The sequence below is a fragment of the Vulpes vulpes genome, chromosome 14 (assembly GCF_048418805.1).
Source record: "Vulpes vulpes isolate BD-2025 chromosome 14, VulVul3, whole genome shotgun sequence".
In the NCBI taxonomy this organism is placed as follows: domain Eukaryota; kingdom Metazoa; phylum Chordata; class Mammalia; order Carnivora; family Canidae; genus Vulpes; species Vulpes vulpes.
In genome coordinates this window covers 15,115,913-15,137,255 of record NC_132793.1, presented here as the reverse complement: position 1 = coordinate 15,137,255, position 21,343 = coordinate 15,115,913, and the positions used below count along the sequence as shown (strand labels likewise).

General features: G+C 43.1%; 1 protein-coding gene across 1 annotated transcript; it reads right to left on the bottom strand.

Moving 5' to 3' along the window:
- Positions 1-13,978: 13,978 nt before the first annotated feature.
- Positions 13,979-16,351, bottom strand: SLPI (secretory leukocyte peptidase inhibitor). The gene is made up of 4 exons (XM_025998331.2): positions 16,240-16,351; positions 15,402-15,563; positions 14,766-14,915; positions 13,979-14,183 (listed from the first exon to the last, which is right to left on the bottom strand). The coding sequence occupies exons 1-3, from the start codon at positions 16,319-16,321 to the stop codon at positions 14,767-14,769; spliced, it is 393 nt and encodes a 130-aa protein (XP_025854116.2). The 5' UTR covers positions 16,322-16,351; the 3' UTR covers positions 13,979-14,183; position 14,766.
- Between the last annotated feature and the right edge of the window lie 4,992 nt (positions 16,352-21,343).

Here is a 21,343-nt window from a genome sequence, read left to right as displayed (position 1 = left end):
AAATCTTGGATCTGACCTCTTGGGAACTTGGCAGCCTCCTCCTCCTCAGGACCATGCCTTAGACAACAACAAGCTCCTCAGCTTCCCCACGTCAGATAGGCTGGTGGCGTCAGGAAAAAGGGGCACCTGGCACTGTGGCTCTGGTTCTGTCCTACTCTTGATGTCCTGTAAACGGGTGGGCAAGATCTTGCCCTTTCCAAGATCGATCTCTCCACCTCTGCACCAGGGTGTGACCCATCACCATCCCTTACCCATTTCTTACTTCCTTTCTGCCGCCCCCAACTCAGATACTCTGCACCTCTGTGTTTCGTTCAGTTGCTATTCCAGGGATCATGTAATCCAGTCTCCACAGTATATTCACAGGGAAACTGAGGCCCTTAAAGGAGAAAGTGCTGGTCTACATTTTTGGAACCTATGTCCTTCCTCTCAGTTGACCGTGCAGCCCCAATCAGTGAATTCCTCTAAGGAGAGTTTGTCTAAGAAGCCAGCTCCAGCTCCAGCTCCAGTTTATGGCACTGGGACAACTTCTCATGTGACAGAGTACATTCAGGAGCCTGAGAGAATGTCTGCGTTCTCTTTAAGGGGGGTGGGGGTGGGGGGTGGTGTATGCCTGCTTCTGAGATTTTTCTGTATTTCTTCAATTTTTTCATTGTCTGATGTAACTTCTTATTTCTAATCCTTCCAATGTACAAACTTGACATATAATTTGCCAGTATACTCATAATACTTAAGTATATATATATATATATGATTTTATTTATTTATTCATGAGAGACACAGAGAGAGAGGCAGAGACATTGGCAGAGGCAGAAGCAGGTTTCCCAAAGGGGGCCCGATGAGGGACTCAGGACTCGATCCCTGGACCCTGGGATCCCACCCTGAGCTGAAGGCAGACGCTCAACCGCTGAACCACCCGGCGTCCCTACCTAGGTACATTTTAATTTTAATTTTAAATAACCTGTTGCAAAATACAGTACAGGAATAAAAGTGCCTAAAACATAAATATGCAAAGGTAATGATTTGTTATAAAGCAAACCCCATGTGAGCCCCACACAGATCAAGAAATGCCTTTTCCAGCCATAATTCCCTCCCTTAGGAAAAGGGATCCAGTAAGTTGATTTTTGTTGTCATCACTACTTTGCTTTTAGTTATATGCTGAACTTTATATAAATATTTTCAAGTCATTTGTATGCTTTCACTCACCAGTATGCTTTGAAGTCCATCCAAACTGTTGAATGTAGCTGTGTACTGTCCATTTACATTTATATCCAACTGTATGAATACATCATACTTTTCCCGTCATCCTAGTGTATACTGATGGACAACTAGGTTGTTTCCAGATTTGGGCTATTTTGAATGATGTGCCTATGAACATTTCCGTACCTTCTCTTGTACACATGTAAAAGTATTCATTTGGGGGCTTGTTGCATCAGAAACTATGTATTTTCTCAAATTCATTCTATTACAACCAATTGTTTTGCAAAGAATTGCCCCCAACTCACTCTCTCACTCTCTCACCAATAGTAGATGGGTGTTCCTCATCCTTATAAGAAACAACTCAGTGTTGCCAAACAATTCAATGTTTGCCAGTTTGGTGGATACATAGCAGTGTCTCCTTTTTGGTTCTTATTTGCATTTCCCTGAGTAGTAATGAAGCTGCATGCTTCTAACATGTTTATTGGATATTTGCATTCCATTTTTGTGTGTGAGGAAGTTATTTGTGTATTTAGTAGATCTTTCTACCAGACCAATTATTCTTGACATTTATTTATAGGAGTTATTTCTATATATCCTGCTTCCAAATATATGCCCCCATCTGTGGTTTGCCTTTTTATTTTCTTAACAGTATCTTCTGTTAAACAGAAATTTAAAATTTATTATCGTTAAACTTATCAAACTTCTTTATAATTAGCATTTTTGTGTTCTCTTTAAATAATCTTTCTCTAAGGGGAACCCTCTTCTACTGTTGGTGGGAATGCAAACTGGTATAGCCACTCAAGGAAACAGTGTGGAGGTTCCTCAAAAAGTTAAAAATAGAACTACCCTACCACTCAGCTATTTCACTACTAATTATTTATCCAAAGGATACAGAAATACAGATTCGAAGGGGCACGTGAACCCTGATGCTTATGGCAGCATTATCAAAAATAACAAGTTATGGAAAGAGCCAAAATGCCCATCAGCTGATAAATGGTTAAAGATGATGTGGCATCTATATATATGTGTATATATATATACATATATATATATATACACACACACACATATATAATGGAAATATATATAATGGAATATTACTCAGCCATCAAAAAGAGTGAAATCTTCCCATTTGCAATAACGTGGTTGAAACTAGAGTATTTTATGCTAAGTAAAATAAACCAGTCAGAGAAAGACAAATACCATATGATTTCACTTACATGTGGAACTTAAGAAAAAGAACAGATGAACATAGGGGAAGGGGAAAAAGAGAGAGAGAGAGGGAAAGAAACCATAAGAGACTCTCAATGACAGAGAACAAACAGGATTGATGGTAGGAGGTGTGGAGGGATGGGCTAGGTGAGTGACGAGTATTGAGGAAGGCACTTGTGATGAGCACTGGGTGTTACATGTAAGTGATGAATCACTAAATTCTATCCCTGAAACCGATTTTGCCATATTTATTAACTAACTAGAATTTAAATAAAAACTTGAAATAAGAAAACTTTCTCTAGACTGAAGTCATGAAAATATCCTCTATGACATTCTAAAATCTTTTTGGTTTTGCTTTTTATATTAAATCTACAACCAGTTGGAATTGATTTTACATGAGATGAGAAGTAGTGATCAAGTTTCTCTTCTTGGGATACCTGGGTGGCTCAGCAGTTGAGTGCCTCCCTTCGGCCCAGGGCGTGATCCTGGAGTCCCAGGATCGAGTCCCGTGTCGGGTTCCCTGCATGGAGCCTGCTTCTCTCTCTGCCTGTCTCTCTGCCCCTCTCTCTGTGTCTCTCATGAATAAATAAATAAAATCTTTTTTTTAAAGTTTCCCTTTTTCTTTTTTTAAAAATACAGATATGGGGGTCAGTCATGTAAGTGTCTAACTCTTGATCTCAGTTCAGGTCTTGAGCTCAGGATCATGAGTTCAAGCCCTGCGTTGGGCTCCACGCCTACTGTAAAAAAATAAAAATATGGATATGGATATTTGTCCCAGTGGCATTTATTGAAAAGATTCTCTTTCCCCTACTGGCTTACAAGACAACCTGTGACATCAATCAACTTCCTGTATATATTTGGGAGACTCCGAGGGGGTCTTTTTTTTTTAAGACTTTATTTATTTTTCCATGAGAGACACACACACACAGAGGCAGAGACATAGGAAGAGGGAGAAGCAGGTCCCCCTTAGGAATGTGGGACTCGATCCTGGACCCTGGGATCACACCCTGAGCCAAAGGCAGATGCTCAACCACTGAGCCACCCAGGTGCACCAGGGGTTCTTTATCCTATTCTGTTTTTGCTGCTTTCCAATTTATTGACTCTCAGTTGCAAATCCATCCTTCATTGCTGGCTTGAAATATGGGAACGTTTCTCCCTTGCTAGCTGATTTGTAGTTAATCTTTGTCAGTAGTGGGTGCAGGACAGGCACTGGAGGAGGATAGGGCTTTTCTTCTGCTCCAGACGTGCTTTCCTTTTTCTCCCTCCTGCACTGCTGCCCTGGTGTGTGACTGTTACCAGACAGAGAACAGGTTCTAAACTCAGGTTCAGCTGCTCACCACTCAAAAATCAATACTTGAGAGACAAGTGCTGGTGCAAAGGGAGAGGTTGTTTTAATCAGGAAGCTGGCAACCTAGGAAGATGGTGGGCTAACATCTCAAAGACCATTTTTCCTGTCCAGGGGAAGCCGGAGGGTTGTAAAGGGGAAGGCATGGAAAGGGGTGGAAAAACAGGTGCCTGGGTGGTTAGTTGGCTGTGAACAGGACCCTGAACAGACTTTGGGCATGGGCAGCAGCTGCTTTTGAATGTGGTCAGGCCTTATCTTCTGGGAAAGTTTGGTCCTTCACTTCTCAAGGCCAGTGGTTTGCAAATCTCAAGGAAAGTTAGTTCTGCAACAGACTGAGAGACTTAGGTCAAGCAGCAGGTGCATAAGCTTGAAGCAAGTTAACCCCGCAGACCCATTGGAGTGCTGTTACAGCCCCACCGGTGGAGCCCACCCAGCAGGTGCATTCAGTGGAACCCCACACAGGTAGCTCCTAGAAGAGTTCCTAACCCCACACAGGCAGCTCCTAGAAGGGTTCCTAAGATAACCCGGCAGACTTCCCAAGCATGAGTCCTGCAGGTACCCCAGCTTGCTTCCTGGTGACTTCCTGGTTATGGTTTCCTAGTTAGTTTAACAGCACCCCTAGTAGGCAGCTTCTCAGAGCTTTCTCCAGCGCTCCAGCTAGCCTCTGCCCAGGGACCATGCACAAGCTCTGGTTTGGGACAACCCAGCCAACTTGTCCGCCAACCAACAGGCTGCCACCACACCCTCTTCAGTGAGTCTCCTAACTGTGGAGAGGATTTACTCTCCTGAAAGTTTATTCCTTCCTTGACTACCCTTCCTCAGCTCTAGGGTTTTCTTTAGCCTACTCTTTCATTTCCTTCTAGTTAATTTCCTGTAACTGTTAATAATAGTCATATTAAATGTGCTCTGTTCACATTACTGTGTTCTTTCTCTCTTCTCACTGGATGCTAATACACCATTGGTCTATGAGTCTAACCTTGGCCAGTATCACAATATTTTACTTGTTCTAACTTTATAAAAATCTTAATAACTTGTAAAGTAAATATTTCTGCCTTACTCTTATATTCTTCTTCAAGGATATGTCTTTGCTATTCTTGTCCTTTCACTTTTCCAAATGAATTTTTAAAATAGCTTCTGCAAGGTACATACACATGCAAGCAAACAAAACAATAACAATCTGTTGGGATTTTGACTGGGATTGCATTAACTCTATAAATAAACGTATGGGGAGAAAGTACATCTTTACAGTATTAGGGTTTCCAATCTATGTATCTCTCTTTCTACTTAGATCTTTAATTTTTCTCAATAAAGTTTTCTACATAGAGATCATGCACATCTTTTCTTAGTTTTATTCTCTATTAATTCGATTTTTTCCCTGTTACTGTAAGATATTTTATCTTCAATTTTTTTCTTGCTGGAATATAGAAATATAATTAATTTTTCAATCCTTGATTTTTAAAAAAATACTGATTTTGTACTCAGGGCCCCTGATAAACTTTCCTGTTAATTATAATAATGTATCTGTAGGTATTTTTTTCATTATCCTTTTGGATAGTGGCAGTTTTATTTCTTTTTCCTTTTCAATTCTTATAACTTTAATTTTGTTTACTTGTCCTAATGCACTGCTGAATATGGGTTACAGTGTTGAAAGAAATGGTGATAACAGGCATCTTTGCTGTGTTTTTGCTTTTAAAAAAAAGTCTTCAACATTTTGGCTCTAAGTATAATTGCTGTCAGGCTTTTAAACAGATACCCTTTATCAGCTTAAGTTTCCATCTGTTCCTGGTTTGCTAAGATGGTTTTGGTTTTTGTTTTAGATTGACTGACTTACTTTTGAGAGAGAGAGGTGGGAGGGGTAGAAGGAAAGAGAATCTTCAAGCAGACTCCCCCACTGAGCGCAGACCTCTCCTCCCTTGCTCCCCTCCCTCAAGCAGAGCTCAACTGAGCCACCCAGGTGCCCCTGGTTTGCTAAGAGTTTCTTTTTTTTTTATAACATTTTTAAAAATTTTTATTTATTTATGATAGTCATCAGAGAGAGAGAGAGAGGCGGAGACATAGGCAGAGGGAGAAGCAGGCCCCATGCACTGGGAGCCCGACGTGGGATTCGATCCCGGGTCTCCAGGATCGCGCCCTGGTCCAAAGGCAGGCGCTAAACCGCTGCGCCACCCAGGGATCCCTGCTAAGAGTTTCAAGATGAATGACCACCAAATTTTTATTCAGTGCATTTTCTGCAACTATTGAGATGATCACACGATTTCCTCCTCTATCATGTTAAATTGAAAAGTTATATCGATTCCTTTTCTGATGCAAAAACCACCTTCTATCTCTTGGATAAACACAGCTTGATCATTATCCTTTTCATAGATTGTTTCATTCTGTTTGCTAATATTTTAAGATTTTTTTCTATGTTCATGAGTGAACGTGGCCTGTACTTTCCTTTATAGTGTTCTTGCTGTACATTAGTACTAAGATCAAGCTACCCTCCTTAAATGAGTTGAGAAGTGTAACTTTTCCTTTGAATCTCCTGCAAGTTTTTATAAAAATTAACATTATTTCTTCCTTTAATACTCAGTAAAGGGATGCCTGGGTTGCTCAGTGGTTGAGTGTCCACCTTTGGCTCAGGTTGTGATCCCAGAGTTCTGGGATTGAATCCCACATTGGGTTCCCTGCAGGGAGCCTGCTTCTCCCTCGCCTGTGTCTCTGCCTCACACCCCGCCCCGTCTTGCATGAATAAATAAATAAAGTCTTTTAAAAATAATAATACTTGGTAAAACATGCCAGCAAAGTTGAGTCAAAATTTTTCTTTCCACAAATTTAATGTCTTTACTATTTTTTTATTATTATTATTTTTTTTAATGTCTTTACTATTTATAGAAACATTCATGTTTCTATTTTGTGTTATATTCATTTGGGTAAGTTGCATTTTTCTAGTGAGAAAGTAAAATTAACTCAGAAGTAAAATCTGCCCTGCCGTTCATCAGGCTGCAAGAAGTGACACAGGTAAATCTCACTTCAAAGTTAACAAAAGATATTTTTCCCTATAATATGCTATAGCTGTCAAGTGCCATGAAGGGCCCACTCTTTGAATAACAGTTGTTTTCTTAGTCACCTGGAAAACATGTTTTCTAAAATCACAGACTAGGGCAGCCCCAGTGGCTCAGTGGTTTAGCACTGCCTTCAGCCTGGGCATGATCCTGGAGTCCTGGGATTGAGTCCCACGTCAGGCTCCCTGCATGGAGCCTGCTCCTCCCTCTGCCTGTGTCTCTGCCTCTCTCTCTCTCTCTGTGTGTCTCTCATGAATAAATAAATAAAATCTTTAAAAATAAAAAAATAAAATAAAATCACAGACTATCAGAAACTATACTTGGAAATGTGTCTGTAAGAATAAAACTTCCCATTCTTACCTGAAGTACCTCAGTTACTTTGATATTGGAGACTTAGCCATGATTCCCAGGCTGGGTATAGAGCAGAGGGATTTCAAGTAAGGGATTTCTTGTTTCCTTGGAAACTACAAAATTCAGAAAAATGTGAAATGTTTTAAGAAATCCCTTACTCACTTTAATTTCACCTGATCCCTCTCTTTCCATCTTCTCCTTTGTTGAGATGCTCTGTTGTTCCTTCAGTGCTTGGTCCCCTCGTTTCAATGAACCTGCCTTTATGAGACTATTAGTTTGCTCTTGCTTGTCTTGGGCTGATTGTGTGAAATCCTAGGAATTTTTCTATTTCATCTAAATGTTTAAATTATTGACACGATGTTATTCGTGTACTTTATGTGATATCTCTAGTACCTAATGATGTCCACTTTTCATTTCTGATAATGATTACCTTACCTTTTCTATTATTTATTTGATTGGTGTTGCCAGAGGTTGATTTATTATGAAAATCTTTTTAAAGAACCAACTTCTGGGGGCACCTGGGCGGCTCAGTCAGTTAAGCATCTGTCTTTAGCTCAGATCATGATGCCAGGGTTCTGGGGTCAAGCCCCGCATCAGGTTCCCTACTCAGCAGAGAGCCTGCTTCTCCCTTTCCCTCTACCTACTGCTCAGCCTGCTTCTGCTCTCTCTCTCTTTCTCTCTGTCAAATAAATAAATAAATAAATAAATATCTTAAATAAAAAAAGAACAAACTTTTTGGGGCACCTGGGTGGCTCAGTCAGTTAAGTCTGACTTCAGCTTAGATCATGATCTCAGAGTCCTGGGATCGAGCCTGGCTCAGAACCCTGCCTGGAGCCCCATGGCGAGCCCCACAATGAGGGCATTAGCTTCTTCATCTCCCTCTGACCCTCCCTCTGCTTATGCTCTCTCTTTCTTCCCCCCTCTCTCTCTCGAATAAATAAAATCTTAAAAAAGAAAGAAAGAAAGAAAGGAAGGAAGAAACCAACTTCTGGCTCAGATCATCTCTCAATTGATCTTCCTTGTTTTTTATTTCATTTTTTTCTGCTCTTTATCATTTCCTACCTTATATTTTACAGTTTATTTTGTTGTTATTTTTGGAAATGCTTGAGATGGCTGCTTTGTGATCTGAATTTTACCTTTTCTTCTTTACTGATATATGCATGTAAGATGATACATTTCCACTTAAGTTCTGCCTTAGGTGATCCCACTCATTTTGATAGACCGTTTTGTCATACTCATTTAGTTCAAAATATTTTCTCAATTTCATTTTCATTTCTTCTTTGACTCACAAGTTGTGTTGAAGTTAAATTTTTTAAACTTCTAAACATATGGGCATTTTGTGTATCTTTTTATTCTTTATTTCTATCACAGTTGTGTTCTCCTCAGAGAACATATCCTAAATGATCTCAATTCTCAAAAATCTGATGTAGCTGTATAAAATACAGTTTGACTGTGGACTGCCAGATTGTTTCTCCACAGTCTATATTCCCCACAAGTCATGCATAACCATTCCTATTTCCCCACGGTCTCACCCAACCTTGGTAGCATGTAACTTTCCAATGTTTGCCAGGATAATAGACGCAAATGACATCTCTTTGTTGTTTTAATTTTTAGGCCTCTGCACAAATTCCCCACCTGAGGTCAGACCCATGTAACATTCAGCTGCCTCCAGTCCAAGCAGATGGTGAGAGGATGGAAGATTCATGCATCTTGCTGACCATTTGCTATGGATTTTTATTTGTTTTATCTCCGCTTTTAAGCATCTGAAAAGACCTGTTTGGGGCCTACACCTTAAGGCACCCTGGTGTTTGCCTCACTTACTGCTCCACGGATCCACGTGGAACTCCCATGCCATCCCAGGCATGGGACTAAGCCATCCCTAGGCACCCTAGGTGCCATCCCAGGCACCTAGGACTAACCCAGGTGGAAGACTTTCCCCACAGAGGCCTCTGGTGGTCACTAAGGGAGAACTTCATTGTCTTCTGACTACAGAAGTCCTGAAAGAGCTAGTCATTTGGCTGAGTAGAAACACCAATCATCAGGTAGCCACCTTGTCTGACAGCTGCTAGAGCCTCTGAGTGTCAATGATTTCAAATTCAGAAAATTCACCATGAAAGGGGAATGTGGAGTTGGAAAGAACATGATTAGAAAATCGATGACAGGGCAGCCGCGGTGGCCCAGCAGTTTAGTGCTGCCTTCGGCCCAGGGCGTGATCCTGGAGACCTGGGATCGAGTCCCACCTTGGGCTCCAGTCCCACGTCGGGCTCCCTGCATGGAGCCTGCTTCTCCCTCTCCCTGTGTCTCTGCCTCTCTCTGTCTCTGTGTCTCTCATGAATAAATAAATAAAAATCTTAAAAAGAAAAGAAAAGAAAAGAAAAAAAAGAAAATCGATGACAAATCTGGAGAAGAGTTATATTGATAGAGCTCTCTGAATGGACAAAAAAACATGAAGATATTTGTATCCTATGTGGATGCTCTCCAAAGGGTGACCTCAGCAGGAAGATTTTAATAATCAAGTCAATAGCATGATCTGTTTTGTGGATCCTAATTAGCCTCTTTCCTCAGGTACCCCTGTCATTGCCCTATGGGGCTCATGGAATAGTGGCTGTGGGGCAGGGATGGGGATTATGCATGGGCTCAGTAACATAGACTCCACTCACCAAGGCCAACCTGGCTATGGCCACTGCTGAGTGCCCGGTTAGCCAGCAGCAGAGACCAACACTGATTCTTGATATACAGCCATTCTCCGGTGTGATCAATTTGCTACCTGGCAGCAGGTTGATTACATTGGACCACTTTCATCATGGGAAGGGTAGCATTTTGTTCTTACTGGAATAGACACTTACTCTGGATATGGATTTGGCTTCCCTGCATGTGATGCTTCTGCCATCCACATACTTACAGAGTGCTTTCTCCACCACCATGATATTCCACACAACACTGCTTCTGATCAAGGATCTCACTTTATAGCAAAAGAAGTGTTGCAATAGCCATGGCAGGCTCATGGAATTCATTGGTCTTACCAGTGTTCTCCACCCTAAAGCTGCTGGCTTCATAGAACAGTAGAATGACCTTTTGAAGACTCAGTTGTAGTGCCAGCTAGGTGGCAGCACTTTGCAGGGCCGGGGCAAGGTTCTCCAGAAGGCTATATATGCTCTGAATCAGTTCCTAATATATAATGCTGCTTCTCCCATAGCCAGGATTCATGAGTTCAGGAATCAAGAAGTGGAAATGGAGGTGGTGATGATCACTCATGATCACCCCTAGTGACCCATTAGCAAAACTTTTGTTTCCTGTTCTCAAGATTCTGTGTGCTGGTGGCCTAGAGGTGTTAGTTCCAGAGGAAGAAATGTTTCTACTAGGAGACACAACAATGATTCCACTGAATTGGAAGTTAAGACTACCAGCTGGGTACTTTGGGCTCCTCATGCCTCTAAATCAACAGGCAAAAAAGAGAGTTACAGTGTTGGCCAGGATGACTGATCCTGACTTCCAAGGGGAAGTTGGAGAACTCTACGAAATGGAAGTAAGGAAGAGTATGCCTGGAATACAGGAGATCTCTTAGGGCACCTCTTAATATTGTCATGTTCTGTGAGTAAGGTCTTTAGAAAAGCACAACAACCCAATCCAAGCAAGGCAACTTAACGGCCCAAACCCCTCAAGAATGAAGGTTTGGGTCAGCCTATCAGGTGACCAAGAAGTACAACCAGCTGAGGTGCTTGCTGAAAGCAAAGGAATATAGAATGGGTAGTGGGAGAGGGTAATTATAAATACCAGCTACAACCACATGACCAGTTACAGAAATGAGGACTGTAATTCTTATGAGATTTCCTCCTTATGTTGCTCTGAATGCATTTGTGTTTTCCTTCTTCTGTCTCTTTTACTGCCTTACCATGTAACATAAGCTGTAGAGACTTTATATCATAGTATTTCTTAATTTTACATTACAGGATTTAAGTTACAGGATATCAAGGAGGAGATCAAACATCACTCAAGGACTTTACCTCTTCTTTTGCAAAAGAGTTAATGTGTTTTTGGTTGTATGAAGAATAACTGTATCATGTTTGGCAGAATTCTGACTTTGTTATTGTCTTTCTTTGGAGGTTAAGTATGGTTTAAGTGGATGCATCAGGGTGCCAAGCTGACATGGCCTGGGCCTGTGGTGGGTAATTTCTTGTGGCAACTTGACTGATCACAAAATGCCCAGATTAAAAATTATACATGGGTATGTCTGTGAGGATGTTTCCAGATGAGAATAACATTCGAATCTGTGGATCAGTAAAGTAGAATCCTTTCCCCTCTGTGGGTAGTCCTCATCCAATCCCCTGAGGGCTTAAATAAAACAAAAGGTGGAGGAAGAAGGAATCCACATCTCTTTTCCTCCTTCATTGTTTGAGTTGGAACAACTCACCTCATTTTCTCCTGCCTTTGGATTGGAATGTACACCATCAGCTTTCCTAGTTCTTAAGCCTTCAGACAGGAACTGCATTACACCACAGTTCCAACTTACAGACAGAAAATTATGGGACTTAGCCTCCATAACTGTGCAAGCCAATTCCTCATCATAAAGGAATGAAAGAGGGGCACCTGTGTGGATCAGTCAGTTAAGCATCTGCCTTGGCTCAGGTCATGATCCTGGGGTCCTGAGATCGAGCCCCACATTGGGCTCCTTGATCAACAAGGAGTCTGCTTCTCCCTTTCCCTCTGCCCTTCCCCTGCTTGTGTTCTCGCTCTCTTAAATAAATACATAAATACATAAATAAAGTCTTGAAAAAAATCATGTTGAACTTCTATGAAAACTTTTTAAACCTTCATGAATTCTAATTTTAACAGTTTATTTAGGATGTTCCCAACCTTGTTCAGAGACAATGACATTGCCTTATAATTATCTTTTCTTATACTGCCCATATTTGGTGGCAGGAGCAGATTTTTGCTAGCCTCACATTGCAATAGGTGTCTATTGCTGCCTAACAAATTGTCCCCCAAATTTAGCACCTTCTCCCAGTTTGAGGGTCAAGAAGCCAAGAGTAGCTTCACTGGATGGTTCTTGGTCATGGTATGTCATGAGGTTATAATCAAGCTGTGTGCTGGGACTGCAATCTTTTCAAGATTAGACTGGGGCTGAAACTCTGCCTCCAAGGTCCCTCACGTGTTTGTCAGTGGGGCTCAGTTCCTCACATGCTGTTGGGAGACCCTTGTCTCTTCACCTGATGGCCTCTCCACAGATGGCTGAGTGTCCTCCTGACAGGGCAACTGAGTCCTGCCAGAGCAGAAGATCCAAGAGAGGGGACGTGCTTCCCAGATGGAAGGTGCCATCCTTAACTCATCTCATCAGGACATAACTACCTCTCACTCTGCAATAGTTTCTTGGTCACATAGACCCATCTTGAAAAACCATGGGAGGGGCCACACAAGGGCTGGAGTCCCAAGAGATGAGGATATCCAGGAGGCAGCTCAGAGAACGGCTACCCCGCTCACAAAATAAATAAAATGGCACTCCCTCTTTTCCCTCTTCCCTTAAACAGTTAAGTTAATACATCCTGTTGCTGCTCTTGGAACATTGACTGAATGTAGAATGTGGAATGTTTTTTTAGATCATTGATATTTTCCAGGAAATTATTGAATTACAGTTGTGTTTTGTCCTTCTATGTCACTTTCTAATTAAGTTCTCTGCTTCCTTTGGAGTCCAAAGAGCACAGAGAAATGGGGAACATGGTTCCCTGCTTGCTCTGAGTTCTGGGAGTCCAGTTCTTATTACTCTTTCTGCTCCATGGAGTCAAGAACATTATCCTTGTGTGAAAAACAAAACAAACAAACAACACCCATTATCCTTGTGTGGTTACTAGCCAGCAGCATGTTGTAACGCGACCCACCGTGACAATACTCTCATTGTGGGGAAAGGCAGCCTCATGCGTGCACTCCCCACTCAACTGCATAAGAGCGGCCTTGGACCTGGAATACTTACTTACCAAGAAATAAAGAGCTCACAAGCCTGGACAGCCTTATGGCTGTGTGTGGGAGTATCTTTCTCTGTTTCAAGCTTCAGCGTATGCCCTTCTGTTCTGTGTAGGTGCATATGCCATATAGCACCTGGCCAACCCCACTGCTGTGTCTGTCCTCAGTGAGGAGAGAAAGGGGCCTCCTATTGTGGCATCAGAGGTTAGTGTGGAGGTAAGTCACCCTGCATCAGTTCCTGGGAGAGATCTGCCTGCCATGGGAAATGGAGACCCGAGGTGGAAGCTGAATTTGCTCTTTCTTTCCTATGTAAGTAAAACATTGTTTTATCCAGTGCTTGACCGCACTTTGCTTTCCCTGGGAACTCCAATACCAAGATGCAGTGGGAAGAAGTGTTTGGAGTCCCCTCTCAGGATTGATAATCAGTGCATGTGGTTCTGCTCAATATTTACTTTAAGATAGAAGAAATCTCTCCCAAGGGAGAGAGAAGAAATGTAGGAGGCTCAAAATCACCACAGAAGGCAAATATCCACCATTTTTTGAGCCTGCTGTGACCTAGAAACATTGCTATTCATTTCATACATGTGGCATACTCCAATGCTCAACACAATGAGAACGTGATTTTTGTTGCCACTTTGGAGATTAAAATTAATTAAGATGTAAGAAATTAAGATGTAAGAAATTAAGATGTAAGAGATAAAGTCGTTTGTCCAAAATTGCAGAGCCAGTGTTTTCAGACTCATGATGTAGATTCATGTCTGTCTGCCCCTGAAGCCTCTTTCTTCCACTCTGTATAGGAAGGAGGCCTCATATTCACACATTCCCTCATCACCTCCCATCCAACAAACTACAAGAAGCATGTGGACAAAAGAAATGTGCTCATTTATTTATTCATCCATCAACAGGCATTTCCTGAAAGCCTACAGTGTGCCAAGCCTTTCCCCAGTGGAGATATTGGTAGTAAAACCAAGCCTTCACCACGGAATGCCACCACGGTGATCCAAGCCTGGGAGCAGAAAACAGAATTTCCAGACCACAGAGTAGAAATCCAGGGACTCTTCCAAATGGCAGGTATCAGGCTATGGGAGAAAATCAGATCAGGGCTTTAGTATGGGGACCAGCCAAATTATCTCCCTCTTCTTCCCCCAAGTAACCCTCAAGACAGAGAAAATAGCAAGGTGGTGGTATAGTTGAAAAGTCTTGGTATCAGGAGACAGAGTTCAAGTCTCAATTTTACTGTGGGACTCTAAACTCAGCATTGAGCTAGATTACTCTCAAAGTCCATTGATCTTTTGGTCTCTGACACTAAACAACATGCTGAAGTTGATCTTAATAATAAATACTTAGCACACATGGTGCTTTACAAAGCACTTTCAATTTCAGTATGTCCATTTTACAGATAAGGAAACCAAGACTCAGAGGACCACTTGCCCAGGGCCTTCACCCAGAGGGGTTGGAATAGAATCAAAGTCATGAGTGATCCCATAGAAATCCTGGCCCTGGGGCCTGGGGAGCAGTGCCCTTGAAGTATGAGAGGGCCAGGCAGAGGCTGTTTCGGGGTAGGGATCAGGAGTCCCCCAGCTTATATGCCAGGGCTGCCACAGGCTTGGGACAGAGAGGACTGGCGAAAGACAGTTGGGTTGGTCCAGGCCGCTCCTTACCTTATTCAGGGTCCACACAGGCTCTCCCACACATGCCCTTACAGCACTTCAAGTTAGACACGCACTGGCGGTCTGTCTCACAGTGATTGGGGGGATTGAGCATCAGACACTGGCCATAGACCACCGGACACCTGCCAGGCTTCTTTCTAACTGGTGAGAGTAGAGAGACAGGTAAGGGGCCTTGTGCCTTCTGCACCACCCCTGCTTCCTGGACCCAGACCCAGCCCAGCCCACTCAGGGAGAATCATCTCTTCTCCATTCCTATGACCACCTCTTCCTTCCCAGGGCCTCTGTATCCCTTCATGGAGGATCCAGGTCTCCTCTCACATAAGGCCCCCTGTCCACACAGGTGACCAGCTGTCTGGTGCTGACTGGATGGATGCCTACCACCTGCCTGCTTACCTGAATGATCAGATGATTATTGTTCAAAAAACCCACCTCCTGACAGACTATCTGCTTCACCAGCTAGGTGAGTAAATTCCTTTCTGGGGCAGTGTGACTCCCTGACCAGCTGCCAAATTTGACTCAACAATTCCTGGGAGGGAGGAGACCTGGCAGGACCAGCATCCAGTCCTATCCCCTTAGGTGCTGCATTCTCAGGCTCCCTCCCTCCTGCCAGCCCTTCCACCTCCTCACTTGAGTCGAAGATGTTAACGGGATCCAAGCATTTGATTCCACAAGCATGAGAGCAACATATCTGCCTTCCCGGACACTGCCAGTCACTCCGGCACTCAAATTTCTCAAATCCAGAAAGGCACCGATCAGGTGGTACAGAAGGGCAGACTCCAGCTTTCCACGCTGTTGAGGAGAATGTCAAGAATTGAGGAAGGAGCTAGGTGCTAAGTAGACATCATGATTCCTGGACAAAACACCACGCTCCAGGAGAGACCCTCACTCATGCAACTGTCCACAAAGTCCAGAGGGAAATGCCTGCCTGACCTCCACAGCGACAGGCTTGATTAAACCACACATGAGGGCAGAAAAAGTTCCTGGGCCTTGGCAAAGGGCAGAGGGCTCCCAGCCAACATTTCCTGCCCCAGGGAAAACAAAGCTCTGCAAAGGCAAAGAAGCAGTCTGGGAGGGAGGGAGATGGAGAGACAAAGGTAAATAGAGCCAACAGGACAGTTTGAGAGCTAGAGCCAGAGGCAGAGACACAGAAACTGAAGGATTGGCACAGAGAGACAAGGAATCAGAGCCAGAGACTGGTGTCTGCAGAGGGACAGACAAGATGAAGAGAGCGGGGTGATGAGAACAGAGGGAGTGGGGCCCGGGATGACTGGACACCAGTAAAAGAGCCCATCCCAATCCTCAGAAGCCGACACAGATTTTGGAGCCTAGCTGGACATGAACCCACCCTCAGGGAGGTCTCTTGAAACTAAACTGAGAGATCTAGAAAGAGACATCCCCACACCACCAGGAGCCCCCATCACCTCTGCCCTATAGCCAAGATTGTGCCAGAGGGGCTTCAGCTTACCATTTCCAACACCTTCCACAGTCCAAGGCACCAGGGTTCCCAGGACAAGAAGCATGAGGGGGAAGAGGCTGCTGGACTGCATGATGAGACGTCGTGTGGCTCGGAAGGTCAACGCCAAGCCTCATCATTTATATTTTTACTAGGGGGTGTGGCCCCAACAGAATTTCTTTGGCCCCTCCCAGCTGTGATCGCACCACACAGGAAGCTAGGTGAGATCAGCAATGCTAATACCAGAGAGACAGCAGTTCTTTTCTGTCCTAGCCAAGACCGTGAGGCCAACAGTAACTGCCAGGGAAGAAATGGAAGAGAGTGGCTTGGAAGATGTCACCAGGCTGTTAAGGAGGCCATCTCAGTAAAGGGCTAGTAACCAAAATCTATAAAGAAAGTACCAACTCAACACCTAAAAAATAAAACATCCAGTCAAGAAATGGGCAGAAGACATGAGCAGACATTTCTCTAAAGAAGACATACAAATGGCCAACAGACACACACACACACAAATGCTCACCATCATTTAGCACCAGGCAAGTACAAATCAAAACCACAATGGAATAACACTTCACATCGATCAGAATGGTTAAAATTAGAAAGTCAGGAAACAACACATGTTGGCCAGGATGCAGAGAAAGGAGAACACTTTACACTGTTGGTGGGAATGCAAGCTGGTGCAGCCACTCTGGAAAATACTATGGAGATTCATTAAAGATAGAGCTACCCTATGACCCAGCAATTGCACCAATAGGTATTTACCCAAAGGATACAAACATAATGATTTGAAGGGGCATATACACACCCATGTTTATAGCACTAATGTCTGCAATAGCCAAACTATGGAAAGAGCCCAGATGTCCATCAATGGATCTATCTATCTATATATCTATCTTCTTTATATATATATGTGTGTGTGTGTGTGTGTATAGCCATCAAAGAGAATTAAATATTGCCATTTGCAATGACATGGATGGAACTAGAGGGTAGTATGCTAAATGAACTGAGTCAGTCAGAGAAAGACAAATACCATGTGATTTCACTCATATGTGGAATTTAAGAAACAAAACAAATGTACATAGGGGAAGGGAAGGAAAAATAAAATAAGACAAAAACAGAGAAGGAGATAAATCATAAGAGACTCTTAACTCTAGGAAACAAACATGGTTGCTAGAGGGGATATGGGTCAGGAGGATGGGGTAGCTGGGTGATGGGCATTAAGGAGGGCACTGAATTGAAGTAATGAGCACTGGGTGTTATATGCAACTGATGAATCACTAAATTCTACCTCTGAAATTAAAACTGTAAGTTAATTAAATTGAATTTAAATTTTTAAAAAAAGGAGGCCATCTCATGTGGCCATTTCATGTCAGTGTGAACCATGAATGTAGTGGGGACCCCAAGCCCATAAGCCTGGTGGGAGAAGAGGGCAAGAAGAGGCCAGCTGCAAAGAATATACTTAGATCTGGAGCTAAAGCCACAGATGTGAACTCTCCGCTAAGACTTTGTGCAAGGCCCCACTAATTCTCACATTCCTGGACTCTCAGGGATTGTGAAACTCTCTACTGATTGCTCAATGCAATTTCCTTCTCAAAAGTTCAGATGACATTTCAACCAACAGACATTTGTTTCCTGAAATATTGACACCATTCTGTCTCCAGTGCCTGGTCCATACCTGATACATGGAAAGCGCTCACTAAACAATTGTCAAATAGGGGCGCCTGGCTGGGTCAGTTGGTGAAGCATGTGATTCCTAATTTCAGGGTCATGACTTCAAGCCCCATGATGGGTGTAGAGGTTACTTAAAATTTTTTTTAATGAGTTAAATTTTAAAAACACTTATCAAACAAAAGGGTGCAGAAGGAAGAACTCTACCCACAGCAAATCTCTTTGGAGCTCAGTCTTCCCAACTGTGCAATGGGATGATACTAACAAATCAGCCCCTCTGAGAATTGTGAGATTATGGGTGTAGAAGAGCTGGAAAAAGAACAAATGAGGGGCACCTGGGTGGCTCAGTGATTGAGTGTCTGCCTTGGCTCAGGTCATAATCCTGGGGTACTGGAATTAAGTCCTGCATTAGGCTCCCTGCAGGGAGCCTGCTTCTCCTTCTACCCATGCTCTGGCTCTCTCTGTACATCTTTCATGAATAAATAAATAAAATATTTTAAAAAGAACAAATGAATTATATCCCTTACAATTGAGAACACTTGAAATGAATCTGAGGGGCACCTGCGTGGCTCAGTCAGTTAAGCATCTGCCTTCAGCTCAGTTCATGATCCCAGAATCCTGGGATTGAACCCCTCATCAGGCTCCTTGCTCAATGGGGAGCCTGCTTCTCCCTCTCCCTCTGCCTGCTGCTCCCCCTGCTTGTGATCTCTCTCTGTGTCAAATGAATAAATAAAATCTTTAAGAAAAAAAAAAAAAGAAATGAATCTGAGACAAAGGTGCAAAGAGCTCCCTGGCCACCAGAATCAATATGTAGTTATAGTGTGCAATTGGAGATACTAGAGGGATGCTTCCTACCCCCAAAATCCCCTACAGAACTCCTGAGATAAGTTATATATATATGGCTGCCATATATTAAACTTATTCTGTGTGTTACCCCATCTGTAGAGAGTGTTTCTAATTATCAAGAAAGTGATCATCATGCCACAAATTCAGCCCAAACTTGTCTAACTGCACAGCCCAACCCCTTATATCGTGTGACTTCCAGATGTTTGGGATTTCCTCATTCATTCCTCAAAGTGAAGGTTTGTGGAAATTCAAATAGATGTGAAAGAGTCAAGCATTATCATGCAACAATGGCTACACAGGAACTAATTTGTAAGGTATTCTCCAACAGTCAACTGACAACAGATCTGGCTGTGCAGAAATCCCTCAACGGTTCACATTTTGGTGGGAAAAGAAAAAGAAGAAAATTAGAGTGCACTGGGTAACTGGTAAGTGCCAGGTGTCCACTCCTAGCTCAAGCTCAGGAGGGCAAGAGAGATTTGGAAGGTCTGAATTCCACCCACCGGTAATAACACTGTCAGCTCAGACACCCTGGTTTAGGTTCAGGATTTGGGCTCTCACTTCCATCCTCAGGGAGAATTTGATTTCCCTCACACGAAGGGATGAGAGTGGGAGAAACTAGGGATGCCTGAGTGGCTCAGCGGTTGAGCATCTGCCTTCAGCCCAGGGCGTGATCCTGGAGTCCTGGGATCAAGTCCCACATCGGGCTCCGTGCATGGATCCTGCTTCTCCCTCTGCCTGTGTCTCTGTCTCTCTGTCTCTGTGTCTCTCATGAATAAATAAATAAATAATCTTAAAAAAAAAAGAGAGAGAGAGAGAGAGAGAGAGAGTGGGAGAAACTGTCACATTTCCCATTCTCTGATACTTCCTACCTTCCTCAACGCCACTCTCAAGAGAGTGTCTGGAATTTTCTAAATATTTGCATCTTGAAGGGTGCAGAGGAGAATGCTCCAGATGGAATTCTCCATCTGTGATTGATTATAAAAGCCAACTCCTTTCCTGTAAGAAAGGAGTCCTGTGATCCATTAGCAACGTCTGCTCTGGGTGCCATTGGAGGATGACATGGTGTGATCATTTCTGTCCTTCATACCATTGGTTCTAAGTCTTTAAATCACAGACTGTTAAGATTAAAAGCTGTCTCAGAGGTCATCTAGCCCAGGGGTCAACCAACGACAGCCCCAGAGCAAATCCAGACAGCTGTTTGTTTTTTCTAAATAAAGTTTTATTGGAACACAGCCATACATTCATTTGTTTATGTATTCTGGGGCTACTTCCCCACTACAAATGCCAGAGTTGAGTAGTTACGGCAGACACCTAAACTTACTGCAAAGCCTAAAATATTTACTCTCCAGTCCTTCACAGAAAATGTTTGCTGATTCCTGATCTAGACCAAATCTCCAGCTTGCAGTAAGGGACTGAGGTCTTCAGGGGCAGGTACAAGCCCTGAGCTGCATAATGAGTTAGTTACATGGCACCAGACCGAGATTTACTAAAGCTGGTTCCTCCCATGCTGATCCCCAGAACCTGTTCGATGTCAGACTCTTCCCTTCCTGACCCCATCTCAACTTGAGATGGATTCACTAAGTCTGCTTCACACACCCTCTGTTGCCTTCTCCTAAATACTACAGATTCACTCATTCGTTAAACGTCTTCACACAAAAAATGGTTTAATGAATTCTTCCTGCATCCAGGTGTGAGGCTAAGCCCTGAGGCTTCAGTGAAGGAGACACATGGAGTCAATACTACATGGTCATTAAGAACCCAAGCAGAGTCAGAGTTCCTTGGGCTGGAAGAAAGTCATGCAACCTCTCTAAGCCTGTTTCCCCGGGTAGCATTGGCTTCTCCTACATTGCTGTGAGTGAAAGGTATTTGGCAAGCACTCGGCACAGTGTCTTGTCCTCTCAGAATGGCAGACATGGTTCTTATTACAGTCAGCACCATGTACACTGGCACACAGGGAGGCACTACAGCCCCAGACCTCGGGTCCAGACCCGGCCTGCTCTGCCCCACTAAATGCCCAATTGAGCCTTCAGGACAGAGCTGCTTCTAGGATGCGTTGTTGGGGGAAGGATCTGGGCAAGTATTTCTTGAGGGCCCTCTGTCTCTAGAAACAAATTGATCTAAAAAACATTATAGGGGTGCCTGGCTGGCTCAGTAGATTCAGAGTGTGACGATTGTGTTTTTTTGTTTGTTTGTTTGTTTTGTTTTTTTTTTTGCCATGCCCCTACCTTGGGCATAGAGATTACTTAAAAATAAAAACAAAATCTTAGAAAAAATACTGTTTTATATATATCCAAGAGGATTTGGAATAATGAAAGGGGTGTTTGCTTGTTGTCCAAGGAGAGCATGTTAAGTTCCCTCAGTCTCCAGGCATTGTTTCTCCCTCCACAGGTCCAGAAACCAGCTCTTTGTGTTCCGTATAGTCAAATGTGACTAGTTTCAGATCTCCCAGCACAAGGAAGGATGCAATTCTGTTATGATCCAGAGTGCCAAGGCTTTATATTGTCTGTATTAAAACAATGTAGACCTTTGTGGTGATTAATTTGCCCTGTTGTTTGGTCAAACACCAGTTCAGGTGTTGCTGTGAAGGCATTTTTTAGATGTG